At 25.3% G+C, this 20,220-nt stretch overlaps 3 protein-coding genes across 3 annotated transcripts; 1 reads left to right on the top strand and 2 right to left on the bottom strand.

Annotated features, from left to right (window-relative positions):
* Positions 1–1,310: 1,310 nt before the first annotated feature.
* LOC102673979 (guanine nucleotide-binding protein subunit gamma-e) lies at positions 1,311–12,584 on the bottom strand. The gene is made up of 3 exons (XM_006611453.2): positions 12,479–12,584; positions 8,687–8,853; positions 1,311–1,615 (listed from the first exon to the last, which is right to left on the bottom strand). The coding sequence occupies exons 2-3, from the start codon at positions 8,797–8,799 to the stop codon at positions 1,510–1,512; spliced, it is 219 nt and encodes a 72-aa protein (XP_006611516.1). The 5' UTR covers positions 8,800–8,853; positions 12,479–12,584; the 3' UTR covers positions 1,311–1,509.
* Positions 12,585–14,836: 2,252 nt separating this feature from the next.
* LOC102673845 (28S ribosomal protein S33, mitochondrial) lies at positions 14,837–15,746 on the top strand. The gene is made up of 2 exons (XM_006611452.2): positions 14,837–14,923; positions 15,071–15,746. The coding sequence occupies exon 2, from the start codon at positions 15,108–15,110 to the stop codon at positions 15,432–15,434; it is 327 nt and encodes a 108-aa protein (XP_006611515.1). The 5' UTR covers positions 14,837–14,923; positions 15,071–15,107; the 3' UTR covers positions 15,435–15,746.
* Positions 15,747–17,444: 1,698 nt separating this feature from the next.
* LOC102673713 (protein canopy homolog 3) lies at positions 17,445–18,833 on the bottom strand. Its single transcript, XM_006611451.2, has 5 exons — positions 18,508–18,833; positions 18,310–18,436; positions 18,090–18,224; positions 17,844–18,008; positions 17,445–17,782 (listed from the first exon to the last, which is right to left on the bottom strand). The coding sequence occupies exons 1-5, from the start codon at positions 18,611–18,613 to the stop codon at positions 17,626–17,628; spliced, it is 690 nt and encodes a 229-aa protein (XP_006611514.1). The 5' UTR covers positions 18,614–18,833; the 3' UTR covers positions 17,445–17,625.
* Between the last annotated feature and the right edge of the window lie 1,387 nt (positions 18,834–20,220).

Here is a 20,220-nt window from a genome sequence, read left to right as displayed (position 1 = left end):
CCTTGATTAAACGATGTGAATATATTATATTTTCGTAAGAAATTCGCAGAAATATGCATAGCGTATTAATCGTACGACATATGATATTAACGTGTGTACATATAATGACGTTAGATTACATTGTGTACTTAAGATAAATAATCCTTACACGATATTAATGAACGATTTAAAAGAGTTTCCCGTGGTACTAGGTTGTCGAAATTGCACACGATGCTCGTATTACAAATTCGTAACACGTGTTTCGATCGAAACGAATGAGATCGAATCAGAACCGAATAATATATCTTATAAACTCGCCGGAACTCGGAACGACGACTGAGGCGGAAGCTCGATGTATCCGGAGCGTGATGGCCCTGTTCGCGGAAACATCCGCGTTCGTCTCGCGCTATTTCGCTTCGATTTCTCGTTTCAAATATCAAATCGATTGATTTTCTACCATTGCCTTTTTTTTTTCTTTTTTAAATCCATAAAAACAAGACTTCTTCGAATTTTTTCTTCAAAATTCTTTCTCCCTCGATCGTTTGCTCGCGTTAAAGAGAAACAGAGTCAGAGAAGAAGAGAAAGAAAAAAAGGTAACGAGAAATGGATGGATAGAAACTCGAGTGAAAAAAAGACAAAGAGCAATGAACACGAGGTGAAGCTTTAACCGATCGATATATATATACGCATACGAAATTTTCTCGTCTCTTCTCGTTATTTCGCGAATCCAGAAGATTCGTGATTTATATTGGAATACCTCGATACGATTCGACTCGAGATGCTTCGAGGATTAGAGACGAAGAAAGCCGAGCTGAAACGCGGCGATCGTTTGCATGCCGAACGGGAAAGTTACCGCGGACAGGTAACCACGAGGAATTGGATTGTTAAATAATTTTTGCTCCGGCTACTTTTCGAACTATTTTTCACTTCGCGCCAATTTCGCGCCTCCTTCTTCTGAAACTTTGCTGCTCTCCTGGCACCATCTTCTTGTAGGATTTCATCCAACTCGTTTGCAATCACCTTGCATTTCTTCTCTTCATCCTCATTCTTTTCGTTCTTTCCCTTTCTCCCTTATATATATATATATTCTTTCTTTCTTTCTCTCTCTCTTTTATTTTTTTTTCTCGTTTTTTTCCTCCTTTATGTATGTATTTTGTTCTTTTGTGTATGTATTTTTTTCTTTTTTTTTTTTTCGTTTTTTTTCTTTTTTGGTTGACTGGCTGCTTCGTTCTTTTTTTTTTTTTTTTTATTTTTTTTTTTTTTTTTTTTTTTTTTTGTTTTTTTTTTTTTTTTTGGGTTGGGGTTGTTCTTTTTTTTTTTTTTTTTTTTCTTTTTTTTTTTTTTTTTTTTTTTTTTTTTTTTTTTTTTTTTTTTTGGTATTTATTTATTTTCTTGTTTTCGCTGGTTTATTACAAACGCGGTTTAGAAACGGCTCCCGCTTCTCTTCTGTTCGATTAGGATGGTACTCGCTCAGAGATGCTTCCTCGCCTCTTCTCCTTCTCCTTCTTCTCCTGCGGTTCTACGTCCTGATTACATGATTATGCATTTGCCTCTCTCGGCCCAGGGATTGTTCTTCTTGTCGGGCGCGTGTATCAGTGGATCAGTCTTCTCGTTCTCTTCCACGTACTCCCTCATCCTGGAAGCAAGCAGACCGTCTATTGAATAATATTTTCTTTCAGTTCGAATGTTTTAAATATTTTTTCTTTCTTTCTTACTAATTAATATGAGGATTGATAAGAAGATTGGTTTTTTCTGGTAGAAAATCTTTTGTGAGAAAGAGTCGCTGAATGACTTTGATGATGAATTTTAATGTAATTCACAAATACTGAAAAAGAAAATACTGAAAAAATTAAAAAGAATGATATAATCCCTTAATGGTTGTACAAAAATTAAATATACCTGAAAAAAACATCGGTTCACTATATGAAATAGTGGATATCTAATTCAAAATTAAGTCTAGCTAACTTTTTTTTATCTTAACTTTATCATTAAATAAACTTTTATTGAGGTTCATTAGGTTATTTTTTTTTGTAATATTATTTAAATGTGATTGTCTTTTTTATTTTTATGTAAATACAGAATATTTCTTGCAAATGGATCAAGTTGTCAATCCCATAATTGTAAAAGATATTAGCTAAAAATTTAAAAAAAAATAATTTATTTCGTTCACAATGATGTACACTCTCAAAAGAATCGATAAAACTAATCTTTCCTTTGTATCATAAGTCACCAAAATTTGAATAATATTTCTTAAAGAATTTTTTCTAATTTTGAAACTAATACGATTATTCTAAAAATTTATATAAACCAAAAATACATCTTCTCAAGAAAAAATATTCCAAAATTTTCAAGATCGTTATTGTTTAAAAATTCATTGAAATAAAAAAAATGGAATAATTTGGTCCAACTATATGAAACGCACTGTACAAAAGATCGTTGTAAACGTAACAAGGTTGCAAGCCGTGCAAAGAAAAGCGCGGCAAAGAACGAATAGTTGGTCGTTTCGCTGCGAAGGCTCGGTGAAAGGGACTTGCGGCCACTATGGCCGATTTTGCGTTCAAGGAGAATTCTGTGTTCCGAAGGTTTGCGACTGCTCGATCGCGATCGATCGATTTTTCCCTATTTCCACGTTAAATATTACTCAACGAATTTTATCTTTCTGTATTTGCAATCAATTTTCGTAAATATATTATTAGAGAAGTGTAATTTATTTATCGATGAATATGATAAGATTTCAAATTGTCCAGGTACAGTCTCGTCCAAAAGTATGCGAACAGTTTGCCACTTTTAAAAAAGTAGTTATTATTATTATAAAATATATCTCGACTGTTTTAAATATGTATTTAGTAATATTAAGAATAATTTAGATATTTATATTTTGCAAATTATTATAATTTTATAAAGTGTATTTATTGCTGTTAACTGGTAATACTCAGAGATAAACATTTATGGAAATTTTTGAAAATTGATAGTGAATGAAAAATATGATAATGTGAGATAATAAAAAAGTAATAAATAAGATGTTAAAACTAAGCACAAAAATGTTATAAATGTATTGATGGTAGAAAAATTTAATTATCTTTTATTATTGGTGAGGTATTGAAAATATTATTTAAAACAATATAAAATAAATACAAGTCAAATTTAATAAAATTAATGATTTCATAACTTTTTTAAAATAATTTTATTACAATTAAGAAAATATTCATGTACTTATAGACTGTAAATAAAAAGAATTTAAATTTTTCAAAGATTAAAATTACTTATTTAGATATTATTTTATAAATTTTACCAGACTTTTCCCATTATGTTTTACATTGTATTTTGCACAGTTATTGCACATATATTAGAATAGATTCTTCTTGGGTTCTTGGATTAAACCGAATCCATATGACTTTCTATTGGATTCTATTTTACGCCGATATCTAGATATTCAATTTTATCTTGAATTGATATCAGTTCGTAAAGAAAAGGTAAAAGGTAGAAAGGATACAAATTCTTTAATTTGCTTTTTTCAAGCTGATGAGTTGGAAGGAGAAAGGATTGGTTCTGAATTATACATCTATATCGAGATAGTAGTCATTATATAATGATAACGTAACTAATTTATTGAACGTAACATCTTTCGTTGATGCGGAAGAATAATTTAAAAATATTTTTAATAAATTAATATTAAATAAATTAAATGTATTAATTTAAAAAAAATTTAGTCGTTAATTTATAATCAAATATTTCAATAATTCAACCAAATATTAATAATAGCTAATTTATCAGACAAATATTTCGTATACTAATCGAATATTTCTCAATTTTTGTTAATGAATATAATTGTACGAACGATTCATAACTTAATGAAAAGTGTGAGAAAATTATAGACTTTCACCTATATTCTTTATTAGAAACGAATAAGAGTAAATAATCTGTTGCTACTACACTATTATTTTTCGATCTTCATGTTGCAATGCCAGAAAATCGATTAGTTTGTCAAAGTACTAACATATTATTTATGTTAATTTGAAAAGATTTTATCTTTATTTAACTTTATTAATTTCTTTTTTAAAAAATAATTATTGGAACGTAAATAATAAAAATTGAAATAATAAAATGATTTAAAGTAACAATTTTATTATAAACACTGTTTTATTTTAACTATAAATAAGGATTGTAATCTTTTAAAAGTACAACGAATTAAAAAATTGTTTCAAAGATCATCAAAATGATAATAATTTATATAAAAAATATATAAAAATATACAAATACATATTTAACATTTCAATTATCGTCATTCTAACTAATGTGTTTCACTTATGACAGCCAAGAACAAGTACCTACTGAAGCTATCATTGCACACGAACCACAAGTTATATGATCGTGAAATTTGAACTAATAATAGAGAACACTATCAATTACACAACCCAATAGAAAAGATTCTCGTAATGCCGTCAATGTCAGAAAACAAGAAATATTCTAAGGGTTTTTTTCTTTTCTTATTTAAAGATATACATATTACTAACTACATGTTGGTGCAGCATGTTTCAATTACAAACTCGGATTACAAAGATGTTTTGGTGTGGAAATTAGAGCGCTTACGTTACAAGGTGCTGATATTTTAGCAGATGCAGTTGTGAATATGAGTTTAAAAGAACGTAGAAAAAAATTATCTTATTATTAGATCTAAAATTGAATTAATTCAAAACTTATTAAAGATAATATCTCTTGGAGATAAAATCAATGCTTAAAATTATAATAAAAAAAATATTTCCAGATGAAATTGTATATAAAATACAAAAATATGATAAAAATTTGAAAATTTGACTCTTTTCCAAAATAAATTTGAAAATTCTATGTATTACCCATCGTAATCCATTACATTCTATGTACATACAATTTCAATTCGTGTGAAAATTTTTCAAGATAAACGACTTTCCTTGTAAGACAACATATGTAACATATTTTTAACCAACTATACATACCTCAATAGAACCAAAAAAGATAAATACAAAGAAAATTCTTCTCGTTGAAGTAACGTTTGTAGACTTGATAATCTTGGCACGGCAATGTTGTTTCATCTCAAGATTTCTCAAAGTCCGCGAAGGGAAAAAGCGCACGGATTCGAAAGAGGGAGAATAGCGTTAAGAGCAAGAGATTAGCTCGATCGGTAAGAAAGGAAGAAAAAAAAATGGGAGCTACTACCTTTCACTATGGCACTCTCCAGAGTAACAGACCGCGGAAACTTTTTGCTTTCGCTTACTAGATTCCCCTCTCGAAAACCGCAACTAGTAACACGGTTCCGCGTTCGTTCCGCAACGACAACTTCCCACATGTTATCGAATCTTCAACATGTGTCTTGCACTGTTCACGCAGCCACGCGCCGCCATCACGGTTTTCTGCATTGCTGCAGAATTTTAGGTTAGGTGTCACGTCCATTGAAACAAATAAAAATTTAAACGATCAAGATTGTTTCTTTTGACTATTTGTCAATCTTCTTTGATATCTTATTAATGAGATCGTGATATCGATTATTTCTTATTTAATAAGATTCGCATGTTTGTTCTATGTTACATATGTAACTTAATACTTTAGATATTAAATAACTTAATAATAAATACATTCTTTTTCGAAAACAACTCTCAAATTTTTGTACATATTCTCCTTTTTTCACGAAAGAATCATAAAGAAATATGTTTCTGTTAATTAATAATTGATAAAAATGAATTTTTTTTAACTCTAAAGAAGTTAGATCCTGAAAATATAGAAACTATAGAAACTTATGACTAGTTTTATTTAGAAAAAATAATTTTGGTTGCATTCTCATTACTTATCTAATGACTTTTTGTGTTGTCAAAAATAGAGGAATAATTAAAAGAAAGAAATTTTGATGATATTATTACAACATCAAGATATATATAATATCAAATTTCAAAATTATTTTGAAAAATAGATAAGATCAATGTATAGCTTCCTAAAGAGAATATTTTAAAAATAATATAATGACATTCAGCTACAAAATAATTTTAATATAAAAATATTGGAATAAACTCGAATTATTAAAAAATAAAAAATGATAAAGCTGAGTAATAACAATTTAGATAAAACGATCCTATTGGAACTTAAGCGATTAATTTTTAAATAGCGCTTACACAACGAGATTTATGTCGAGACATGTCTTAGACAAGATCTTAATAATAAAACGACATAATTAACAACGAGATAAATGTGTATTAACTAAATTCATCAGAGATAAAAAAACATTGAATTTCGAGAATTTTGATAAACACATACATTTCTCAAATATAAACAAGAATTTATTTTACAAAAAAATAAAACACCACTCCAAAATTAATTCTGCATAAATATATCCATTGGAAAACAATTTTATCACAGATTCAAAAAAGGATATAACGAATCAAATAAATAAGATTGAAATCCTGACAGATCATTATCACAATGATAACGAGAAGTGAATGACACGTGAATAACGTGATGATGAACAACACAGAAGAGAAGAAAAAAAAGATATCATAAATCTTACTTTTTCTTCCACCGGTGACATTAAAATATTACAAAAATTATCACAAACTTTCTTTCTTTCTTTCTTTCTTTCTTTTTGCCTGTTCATTAATCGTTTCGTTTGTTGCGTACGCAATTGGCATGTGCACACAATCTAAACACATAAAAGTGTGAATATGCGCTCAGAATATGCGATTAGCGGACACTCCACGTCCAAGGAGATCCTGTCCCATGTAATATGGGTACACAGCGCCGGTGTAATTTAGCCTTGACTGTCGATTACTACTAGCCGCGTGTTGCGGCACACCACGGCACTACACAGATTACGTCGTCATCTACTATATACCTCCTGCGTTCCTCGTCTGGAAAACGATCTTTTCCGATCAATTAGATAAAATTCGAACAAAGTTTTCACTATAGTTGAAATCTGGAGATTCGATATATTCGGGATAATTCAATTTTCGACCGAATTCGAAGGTAATTTAGTCACGAAATGATTAAAGGATATAAAATGGAGGATAAAAATTATCTATTACTCGTATAATAGATTACAGTATTATTTTTACGTATTTATGGAGAGTTTAATATTGATGCAAAATGCACAACATGGTATGCAAAAAGTCAACATATTAAAAATAAATTGTTGTTATGATGTTTAAGTAGAATATTATGATAAAACATATTTCTATTTAAATTTTATTTTTCTAGTTGTATTTATAAAAAGATTCAATTTGCATACTTATATCCTCAGTCCTAGCTTAAACATGGAATGAATAAACGTGATTAATTGAAAGAAAAATCATTGAAATTAATTCTTGAATTTTCAAAGATTCGCGTAATATATATCATAATTTAAGAAATATTGAATAATGATTGTACAATTATATGCATATGTATAATTGTTTGTTAATTAAACAAGTAAATTATTGAAAAGATTGCAAGCTTTAAATTTATATCCATTGTAATAAGATCATTTTCATTGATAGTTTATTGTCATTAACTTTTGAATTATCTAAATTTAATTTTATACATTGCACGTGTTATTCATGTAGCTAAAAATAGTGAGAACGACACAGCTATTTGAATCATTTAAATGAAACACTGTTTATCATTTGTTATCACAAATATTATATTCAAGTATTAATATTAAAAATAAACTTTTCAAATACAACTTCAAAAATAGACTTCTCAAATTATCCTTCTTGAAAGAAGAAAGAATAATCTAATTGAACAATCTTCGTGTTTATTAAATCCTATTGCTGATAAAACTACAGATATAATTCATAAAAAAAATTCCTATAAATATATATTATTAATCATTATAGATCTTTTATTAATATTCTATATGCTATTTTAAGAAAGAATCATATAATTTTTATCGTAATGTAAAATGTTTATCTACTTTGTGTAAGTGCGACCTAATTATTCCTTTAAAAAAAAATGCAGAATGCTTCCTAAATTATAGCCAGAAAATAATCGTGTGAAGAATTTTATTTTACAGCAACCTCCCTAGAAGCTCATCAAACTCTGAATTTTTAAGTCATTTTTTCTAAATCGTGAACTTATAACTTCATCCATATATATATATATATATATATATATATAACTTCAGCCTATAATGATGAATCACTTCATTCACAGAAGTTTCTTTGTGAAGAGAATTCAAAGACCAGAAAAAATAGATAATCAAAATATTCATCCCGAATTCATTCTCTGTAAAATCAATAAATAATCAATAAATATCAATAACCGAATAAAATGATCGCAAAGAATATAAAAATAAGATGAACCCCTGAAATAAGATGAACCAAAAAAGCACGTTCAACCCTTTCACCTCCTCTAACAACCACTCAACCGCTGCAATAACCAACAAACTTGCAATAACAAATAACGAACGCCCAAGTAATTAATCAATATTTAATCGATAAATAAATGATTATCGATTATCTAAACGAATAAATAAAAAGAAACGCACTAACGCAATGAATGAATACAAGTTGGAGGATAGATGGGGTTGTTGGACGGGTATAACGCGAAACGTTTCCATGGACCACCCACATCCCACGTTCTACCTATCTAAATGAGAAAAAAAAAATAAAAAAAAAGGAAGGAGAAGAGGGATGATGAAATATCACAAAAAAAAAAAACAATAGATGCGAAAGTGGGGCGAAAAAGAAGAAGGGGTTAACGGACTTACGCGACGATGCTCTTAGACAGGGGCCACCGATCCATTTCAACTTGGTACTTCATGTTCTCGATCTGCTTCTTCAGTGCGTCCTTGTCCATGTTGGCGAGTACACTGGGATCCATGGTTATAGCCGCGCCTCCCTTTTCCCAGATAACAGCCGAATAGCGCTTGCGCCTCTACGAAAAATCAATAGAACCGACTATGTATGGGGACTCCTGTTATTGGAACACCAAACCTACGTCACTCACTGGCAACAGGAAATTCGATTCTGCGAGGAAAAGTGTACGTACTTTTTCCCTCATCGAGACCTCCGCAAAAAGATTACATTATGGATCTCGTTTTTTGTCTCGCGTACACGTGATACCAGGATTGATACTGTTGTTGCGTTATTTGCGTCGTTTTTTTTCTTTAGGGTTTATTTTATGGATCGATATTTGAGAGAATTTTTTTTTTTTTTTTTTGCGGATACAACGAGACATCATTTGACAAGATTTGAAAATCTTGAAATTGAGGGAAAAAGAAATTGGCATATCGGTATAAATTTGTTTATAATGATTACCTTTGGTTGATTGCTTTGGTTGATCCGAAGAAGTATCATTAATTTCTTGATTTCGTGTTTTATTAACGAGCTTGAAATTTACAATGATTCTTGTAATGATCATAAATCGATATTTTGGATTACTTGGATGGAGTATCGATTAAGAATATCTTGAAGAATCTTATCTATGATCGATAGATTAAGAAGTTTGATATTTACAAAGGAAATTGGTACAAGTTTTTGATGATAATGATCATTTTGTGCATCGAGAGTTAGAATGCATTTGATATTATACATCTAAAGAAACATTATAATTTTATTGTTTTTAATTTTAAAATTAAAATTATTACAAATATGAGTATAACAAGAAATTGTCAATATTTAATAGAAGGAAAAAATGGATATTCGAAGTAAAACTAGGATAATATTATTATTTTTAAAATTGTCTTAATTTATCGATCAAAGCTATATACGAAAAAATAATTATTTTCTAAATACTTGTACTTCTGCACATTGATGAGTTGCTTTTAAGTACTCTCAATCAAGAACCCTTTAACGCTTGCAGCGGAAGCAACGAACTTTGAATCTTAACGAGGAGCATGTGGAGGAACGAGCATAATGTGCGTGCTTCCATAATAAATTTCTAACATTCTTCATTGTTTCACACTTTGTCTTTTTTTTTTTTCTTTCTTTCATATATTTATTCTTTTCTCTCGGTAATACTGATTTAAACAGAAAAAAAGATGGACAAATTAAATATATATGAATATCTCAAAAATGTTGTGAAAATATCATAAAAATGTTTTTAATAGTTGAGTAAAAAAACATTTTTATAACATATAATAAAATATTCTTGTAATAAATAATAAAAAAAAATATTTCTTATATTATATTTAAAATATAGATTTACTTTTATCACGGTGGAATATGAGCACGTGTTATTCATTCAATAAACAGTTTATTACGTACAGTGTTACGCAAAAGTTTTTTAATCGTTTAACAAATAGAAATATTTACTTTTATAAATAAAAATATATTGGTAAAAAAAAAAGTTGGCAATGTTTCATAAAAGAAAATATATTTTTTAATTCGTGTTAAAATAAGTATCTACAAGGTGTTTTATATATGATGATTGATTCCAAAGATCATAACAAAATAGAAAGATTAATGTACAAAAATATCGGTTGAGATTTATTTATTAAGTTATAAAAGTTTATGTTAGATGAAGCGAGAGGGAAATAGAGATGGAGCGGTGTGACGAAGATAGAATTATCTTACTCAATCAACTTATTTAAATTATTTATTGTTAATAACAAATGGATTAACCTATATATATATATATATATATATATATATATTATTTCTGTATGCCAACTTCGTATTTTGTTGTGATCTCTAGAATCGACTCTTTAAAGGTATTTTCGAAAATATATATCCAATTTAAATAATACCAATAATATTTTATTTTTGATAATATGATATTACGGTTCAAATATACGTAATATATCTAATATTAATAAAATAGATATGCAATTAAAAAATAAAACAGATAATGACAGCATTATATTATCATAAATATTTTTGCATAAAAAAAAATATTTTATTTTAATTTTAATTTGAATTTTATAATCTTTTTCAATATCTTCAAAGAATACTCGAAATACTAAACGAAATGGAAATGGAACAGTCTGTTTACAAAAGCTAAAAGAAAAAGATCGATCGGTTGCTTTACTTGTACCGACCAATATGATTGTATCATATATCGTAATTATCGAATTGGTGAACACATTCCACATAGTGATTCATATGGCTTCGCTCTTCAACGTGACCAGGTATGTATCGCTTTTCAACCAAACGAACGTACTTAACGATAATTATCTTATGATATATTTACATTTTTATCTTTACCTTTAATTTGCTTAACTTTTGTTTCGACGTCATTTACATAAAAATTATAAATCTCTTATTAACATTTACTTGGGACAAAGAACATTTTGTTGCAAAAAAAAAATTCCATTCAAATATTATATATTAAAGAAGATGTCCTTAATAAACATTGAAACAATTTAAAGAAATACGTATACATTCTTGATAAAGTTTGGTCTCTCTTCATTAAACATTTTGTCTTCGATATTTTTATTTACGTCTCATTGATAAGATAATAGGTTCTATAAAAATAGATTATACGTAATGATCCGTTAAATCATTATTTCTGAGTATATACATAGCTAAAGTACATTTTGAGAATCAACGATATTCCACGTAATGTATTATAATCCATTTAAAATATATATTATATATAGAATATTTTCAATTTTATTAAAAATCATCCGTGAGAAAAAGTTTATATTTATAGTTACACAATTTGTATATTTCCAATTGTTGATAAAATTTGATCACAACAAAGTATCAAAAATTTTTTACTCAGCCAGGAAGAAAAGCATAATCATTCGACGTTCACTCTGATCTCGAGAAACGTCTCGTTTAGAATGCAAGCCGCGTATAACCTACGCTAAAACTAAGATCGACGATATCTGAAAAATCAGTGCCGAATGCAGCCGAATGACACCATTTTGAAATAACTCGGTATGCACACTCCCACGTAATACACACTGTCATCCATAGTGTCACCGCATACTTAATACGTTTAAAATAGAGATAAATGAACTTTGTGTCATAAAAAGAAAATTCCAACAAAATTAATTTCCATTCATCATATTTCTAAAAATCCCATTGTAAATTTACTTGAACGAATATTATGATTTGAAGATTAATATTGCCGGAAGAAAAATAATTTAATTTCAATATTTGATTTTTTTCCAATCAATATTACATTTTACATTTCTTTTAATATCTATAGAAAATCTACATGTAAATCTCAAATCTTATAATACTTAATTATTCGTAACATAGAAGATAAATATTTTTATATTAAAAATTAAAAAAAAAATGCACTCTCCAAAAGAAATATTTTATAAAGCATGAATAATATATATATAAAGCATGAAAAATCTCAGAATTATTATAAATAAATAATAAATTGCATCTTGTTCCCGATCAAATATCCGGCGACTTATGAACGGGAGTGTACATGCACGCAAGTATGATCGCATAGTGAACGAAGAATTCACGGTTCTTCATAGAAACAATTATCATCGATCTAGATTCGCCATTACGAAATCGCAATCTCGCGGAATCGAATAGATAATTTTCTTCTATGATAATTCAAAGAGATAATTCATTAATATGTGTTTAACACTTACCCAGAAGTAGGCAGAATTTCGTCGAATAGAGGGGGACACGTGTCACAGGATGTCCGTTCTGGGATAAGTGGTGTCGAATATTAGAGAGTAGCACTCACCTTGCCCGAGGTCGGAGAAGTTCTGAGATGCGCTGACTCTTGGCAGGTTTCTCGATTCGCTTACGGAAGCCTCAACAAAACTCGGCAATCTAATTTGCTGGTAATTTACGTGCCGATATCTTCAATCATTGTTGTCATAAGAATACATTCTTAGGCGAATGTACGCCCCGATTATAATCCGAGAATGAATAAACCGATCGTGTTAATCTTACCTCGATCGAAATAGTTTCTGAAGTTGCTGAAGTTGTTGAAGGCACCGATGAAAATAAATGTTTTTCCGAGAGGAAAGAAATAAGAGATGCCCGAGATTAATCGAGTAACTTCATGGATCATCATGGAGGAAAGTACTGCGTTTAACGTTTGATAAACTAAAATTACAGAATAAGTTAAAAGTTAGATTATGAGAAGGAGTTGAAGCACTGTGGAATATTTACGTAAGCATTAAAGGTTGTGGGTAAATATAAACTTTTTTAATTCTAAGTAAATTTTAATTGGAAAATGTATATGATATTCTATATATCTACGTGATATTTGATATGTGATATTCTATTTCAAATATGAGAAAGTATTTATACCGTACGAAACTCTGATCATTGTTAATAAATCTTATTATAATTCTTTTATTTTTTTATGATATTAGAAGAGAAGTTCAATGAAAAATTCATTTATGTCTTTATAAAGATATTTTTTTAAAATACATCGTATTTTTTGTATGCAATCATATTCAAATTATATTTTTCAATATCAGATTTCTGAAAAAATTTTATCGTAAAAATTAATATATATTTAATTCTATATTTGTGTAAACTCTATTATGTAAAACAATAATATAAATTATTTTATTATATCAAAATGATAGTTAGATACTTCTACTTTGAAAGTTTTATTAAAGTAATTTTATTGAATTTAATAACAATAAATATAATGGAATTAATTTAAAATAATTATCACAGACAAGATACAAAATTTAACATTTAATTTTAAATTCTTGTTGTCTTGTATTTGATAATTATTTCAATAATTAAACACTTATATTAGGAATTCTTCATAAAGTTATAAATATCGTAGAGATATTATATTATAGAATTAAGAAATGTAATATCCGTAATATTTTTACATTAAAGATAAATTTACACATTATATTTTTGAAAGAAAAATAATAAATTACAATTGCCATAGCTTGTTTGTGGTTATGCGCACGCGCCAAGACAAGTATAAATAAAGAGAACAAATAATGAGAAAAGGATAGACATAAATTAAAAATTGTGTAATCAGCGCCATCTTCAGAGTGCCGCAAATAAAATATAACATGAACAAAGAGAGCAAATAATAGAAAAAGACAGAAATAAAGTAAAAGTAGCTATTAGCGCCATCTCTTTGTTTCCAAGAGAAATATATTTTTAAAAATAATCAAGAGATGGCGCTGATGTTCAATTCGTATTCTATTTTATCCTTTCTTTGAAGAGATGTTTTTGATATTCGAGAGATGGCGTAAGTCTTCAATTCTTTTCTATTTTATCCTATCTTTGAAGAGATACTTTTGATATTCGAGAGATGGCGCTGATTCCTCAATTTTTATCCTATCTCACTATTTGCTCTCCTTGTTTATATTTGTGTAAAATTTATGCGTTCAAAAATTAATTTGATTTCTATAATTATTTTAATTTTTTTCTAATATTATTTTTTTTCATAATAATATAAAATATATATAACTTTTACAGGTACTATTTAGAATTAATTTTTTCATTTAATTCAATTATAAATAAAATAGTATTGATAAAATTAAAATATGACTGATATCGTTTCTTTAATTTTTAAATAGTATACATTTTAAGTGCCACATGTGTTACTACAATATATATAAATAATTTTTGCAAAAAAAATACTCTATCATATTTTTAAAATTTTTATGTCAATTGATATACTATAATATTATTTATATAATACAATAAAATTATTAATAAAAATTCATGTATCTAACTAATCTTTAAAAGGAAAAATATATTATAATAAATAAAAATCTACATTATCAATTATTAAATAGTTTTATTTTTCTTTATTTAAAAAAAATTTTTGTATTATGTATTAAGTATTATGTATTATGTATTTTTTAATACTTTTTATACAAAAATAAAATATAATTCTAATTATTTAAGATAAATATAAAAATATAATTTTATCGCTAAATTTCTTATTTTTTATTAATCTTCATAAAACATTTATGTTTATTTTAAAGCAGTAATTGATTGTAATTTCACCATAATACATCTTACTTATAATAAGAATTTGAAAATTATACAACAAATAAACATTTACAATTTATTTTATCTTCATATAGATTCAAACAGTATGTATTTAATTAAATAGTATTAATGATAAAAATTAATGAAGTAATTGTATTTAATACATTGCATTGCAATTTCTAACCTTAATTTTTTTCTATTATGTAATCTCAATTTATTTTTTCAATAATCTCAATTTATTTTTCATCTAGAATACGATTTGAAAAGAAATTAAATATTTGTAACAATATGAATAAATACTTGACACTTGCAAAAGCAGGTACAAGTTACGCCAAACATATGAATCGTTTGAGTAATCGAATATTCGGAGAAGTAACAAGAACAGTTAATTCAAAATCTATGAAAATAGTTAAATTATTTAGTGAAAAACCATTACAAAAACGACCAGAAATTGTTGATTATTATCCACGGCATCGTGAAACTAATGAATTAATGAATCATCTTAGAAATTATGGATTATTCAGAGACGAACATCAAGATTTTAATGAAGAATTTGAACGTTTAAGAGAATTTCGTGGAAAAAAGAAATGGATTCCACCACCTTTTAGAAAATAATCATTTATAAAATTTGCATATATTCAATGTATTACATAAAATTATTTTATATAAAATATATGTTGTATAAATAAATTCAAATGCCATATGTGTAAATAATAATATAAAGATTCCAAAATACAAAATAGTAGAATATATATAATTTTTTAGGACATATCATAACATTACATGAATAGGAGGAAGTTACTTCTTCAAAATTAAATGGTAATAATAATTCAAGATCATCTATATCTACTTGATCGTTGAATCCTTTTATCATGTCTTTATGAAATTGCTGATTATTGCATAACAATGACTTATTTATAGTACTAAATTGTTTTTTTTTATTTAAATTCCATATGTTTTGACTATTATCTTCAGAATTTCCAATTTCTTTATATTTATAAATAATATTACTTGTTTCTTTTGCTATATCTATGTAAGACATTTTATATAATAACTATTAGAAAAAGATGACTTTATATCAATATAATTATTAAAAATAAATTGTAATTTAGTTTAAACATAAAATTTAGCCATACTTTTCGAAGATGAATTTTGATAATTTATTGTCACTTGAGATATATTCTTTGAATTGTTTGACAAATGATTTATTTCTGAATCAGTTTGTAATAAGTCTGAATAATTCCACAAACATTTGTGCATACGAATGTTTTCTGTAAAACTATTATTTTCCCATTCTTTTGAATCCTTGTTACTAAAAACTAAATCATTTATCCATGTCCTAATTAATTAAAAAATTATATTATATTAAATTTTATATGAAAAAAAACATTTTATATTTTTTTTTATAAATTTAAAAATATTTTGTATATTTTCAAAAATTTGTGAAATTTATTTAATAAATTTATACCAAAATGAACCAATATCAATATATGTTGGAAGATCTCCACATTCTAAAGAAAAGTTTGTCCAAGATGCAATTCCAACTATAGCTATCTCATGATTTTGATTTTCACATATAACAGGAGAACCAGGATTACCAGCACAAGCTATAATTTCATCTTTATATTCAACCATTGTACAAAATAAATTTGTATAATTTGTATATGTTTTTATCATGTATGTACACATTTTCCAGGAATTAAGAAATACTTCGTGATATTGAATTGGTTTAGCCAGAACTTTTAAAGATGGTGAAACATAGCTTTGCCATCCAAATATTAGACATAATTTGTAATTATCATTATATTTGACAGGTACAATATTAGGTAGAATTATTTTATTATGATATATATTAAATGGTTTTGTAAGTTTCAAAAGAGCTATATTATAATCTCGATCAGGAGGATCAGAGTAAGCTTCATATGTAGGATGTATGTATGTAGCTTTTACAGATATTGTTTGTCTAGAGTTAGTTCCATTCAGTCCAGTTGCAAATAAAGTAATGGACTGTGTTAATAAAATTAAGATATGACTATTGATACCTTTTCTTTAATTTTTAAATAGTAAAAATATCATACATTTCTTTTGTCTTGCACACATTGTGCTGAGGTTACAACCCAATCTGGTGAAAGAAGTACTCCACCACATGGTGTTACTGTTTGAAATTGTATCAACCAGGGAAATTGACCATCTTGTACTCTTTTACCTTTTAATAATATATTTTTACATTCTTCAAAATTTATAAAAATAAAAAAAAATGAAATGTATATTGACATATTTGTTAAAATATAATAAAATTAAAATACATATTTAAAAATATATGCTATTTTTATGCAACTATCTTCAAGTTATAAATATGTAATATAAGTATAAATATGTATTTACAATTTTTAGACATAAAATTGTTTATTAAAAGCAAAATATATTTATGATTATATCAAACATTGATATATATATATAATATAATATAATATTTATAATCCAAATATTATATTATATTATTAAATTTACAAATTGAATATGAAAATGTGACATATTGCAATGTTTAATATAATATAATGACTTGATAAAAATGATTGAATATTCATATATTATTCTATTCATTTTTTTTAAATTTTATAAATGTATCATATTCAATTCCTTCTTATATTTTATTTTTTTTATATATTGCTATTAATTATTCTATTATATACTAAAAGATTTTTCAATGAATTATAATAATTCATTATTATATATATATACATACTATATTATATATATAATATTCATAATTATATATAATAATAATAATTTCATTATTAATAGTTTATAATTCTTCTTTTATATCTTTTTCTTTATTTTGAATTGTTGTATCTTCTTTTTTTTTTATTTTTTTCTCTTTCATATCACTATTCATAGTTTCACCTTTTTCTTTCAGACAAGAATCATCTTCTCCTTTTAATGCTTTCTCTGAACATAAATATCTAATAGAATAAAAATTATGTAGTTGAATTAAATTCAAAGCATAATAATAATAATCATTACCTAATTAAAGGAATTTTTCCTTGATGATTATGATACCAGTCTTCAATATCAGCCTCATGATTTTCAATTAAATCTTCGCATTGTGATTTTAAAGTAGAAATTTCAACAGATGGTTTATCCCATAATTCATATGGTATTCCTAGTTCAACTTTGACTCCTTTATCTCTATAATTATAATTGTAAAATTATAATTATTTCTAATATATTTAAAATCTAATTTAAATTTAATTTGAAACTACATCTTACACAAGATCATGAAGTGCTTTAAATGTCTGACTCATTCCTTTGGCAAATCTTGTACTATCTGTACGTTCTTTGTGAATATTATATTCCAATATACGTTCACATAAATTTTCTATACTTTCTACTAAACGTAATTCTCTAAACGGAATAAAAACAAAATTTTCACAAATTATAATTTACAAATTAAATGCATTTCTTTAAAAATATATATATATATATTTACGATTTTTTATATTCTTTCTTTTTCTTGGGTAAAACATCATCAAGAGAATATCCAATTTCAAGTATATCATGTGTTTTACCTGTTTCATCTAATCTTGCTTCTAATTCAGTGGCAACTACTTTGCAAACTATAACAAAACAATGATATTTATGATATTTATAAAATAGTATCAATAAATTATTGTTTATATATAATTACCTTCGCATTTATTTGCATATTTTACACCTTGATCTTCTTCTGGACCACCAATTACAAAATGAAAAACTAATAACTGTATAAAAAATATTTTTATTAATATATACATTATAAGATTATAAAATTATACTAATAATTTAAAGGAACTGTATGATTATGGAATGATTCGAATATTATTCATTCACATTTATACTTCTAATTTATATTTAACTATATAAATAAGTTTTTTGTTAGCATTATTACAAAAAATTTAAAATTTTATAAAGATATAACTATAAGAAGAATCGAGCATATTAATTTTATCTTAAAATATCATAAAAACTTTTCTAATTTTATCTTAGTTTGATTGTGGCTCTATTCTATTCGTTGATATAAGCGGCATTTTTAAAAATATCCAATAAGAATAGAGAATATATATATATATATATAAATTTATAATAATTATTTCAATATTCAATATTATTTCAATATATAAAAAATCCTATATTAAAATATCTAAATCTGTGAAATAATTGAGATAGATTTATATTTAATTTTTATACGAATTTTTAATTCATTTTTTAGAAAATAATTTTTTTTTTCTAATGACATTATAGATAATGATTTTTATTATATATTTATTATTATTATTTTTAAATATTTGTAAATTATTTAAGTATTTACAATTTATCCTACTAACTCCTTATATTTTAAGTTTAAGCATTTTGTTTTATAAAAAGATTGATTAACAATAAATTTTTGTTTTTTTTTTGATAATTGTTAAAATTTGTTTCTTATTGATATTTGAACAATTTTTTTTTTTTTTTTGAATATAAAAGCAAATTATTCATATTTAAATAAAAGTATATATAAAACTTACAAAACAAATTATAATAGATTGAATATTGTATCAGATATTTATACATATATTTATGGTTACAATAGTATATAACCATAAAGTTATAAATTAGAAAATTAATAAATATATAATTTTCTTGTGATATTGTATGGTATGTGTAATAATTTTAAATAATATTGCATAATATTTTATAAAGTGAATTTAAAATTATATTACTTACGGATAAAATATTTATATTTTTTAAGTTTTTTTTTGTTATTTCCCACTTTTCTTTGTTTAAAAACTAAGAAACAATTTTATAAATAATTTATTATACTTTTTCATATAATAAATTTTGATAAAATTCCATTATATTTTATATAATTTCATATAATTGATATAATTTCTAAATATACATAGGATAAAATGTAATCAATTTTTGTATATCACATAAATATGTGATTCACTGATTACAAATTATTTTCTTTGAAACTATTAAAGATATATTAATCTATTTTTTTTTTAAACAAATAATTACTGATTGTTACTGAGTGATAAACTAAACATAAATAAATATTTATGTTTAAGAAAAATTTAAAGGTTAAAAAATATAAGTGTTTAATATGGAAAAATAAAACGTCATAAAATTCATATTTAATAAAAAAATATTAATCATTTTATAACAATGTAATTATTTTTTAATCTTAAAANATTTTATATGAAATAAAATGTATTAATTAATATAAAAATAATATGTAATATATAAAATAATATAAAATAATAAAAATAATAAAAGATTTATATAAATATAGTTTTTAAACTAATACCTATAAATATATGTGAAAATGTATGTATCTATAAATGTATGTGAAAAAATATTTTAAAGAAAATAATTATTT

This window comes from Apis dorsata, unplaced genomic scaffold, assembly GCF_000469605.1.
Source record: "Apis dorsata unplaced genomic scaffold, Apis dorsata 1.3 scaffold_88, whole genome shotgun sequence".
NCBI lineage: Eukaryota > Metazoa > Arthropoda > Insecta > Hymenoptera > Apidae > Apis > Apis dorsata.
The sequence above is the reverse complement of the archived record's forward strand: the minus strand, read 5'-3'. Positions and strand labels throughout refer to the sequence as shown.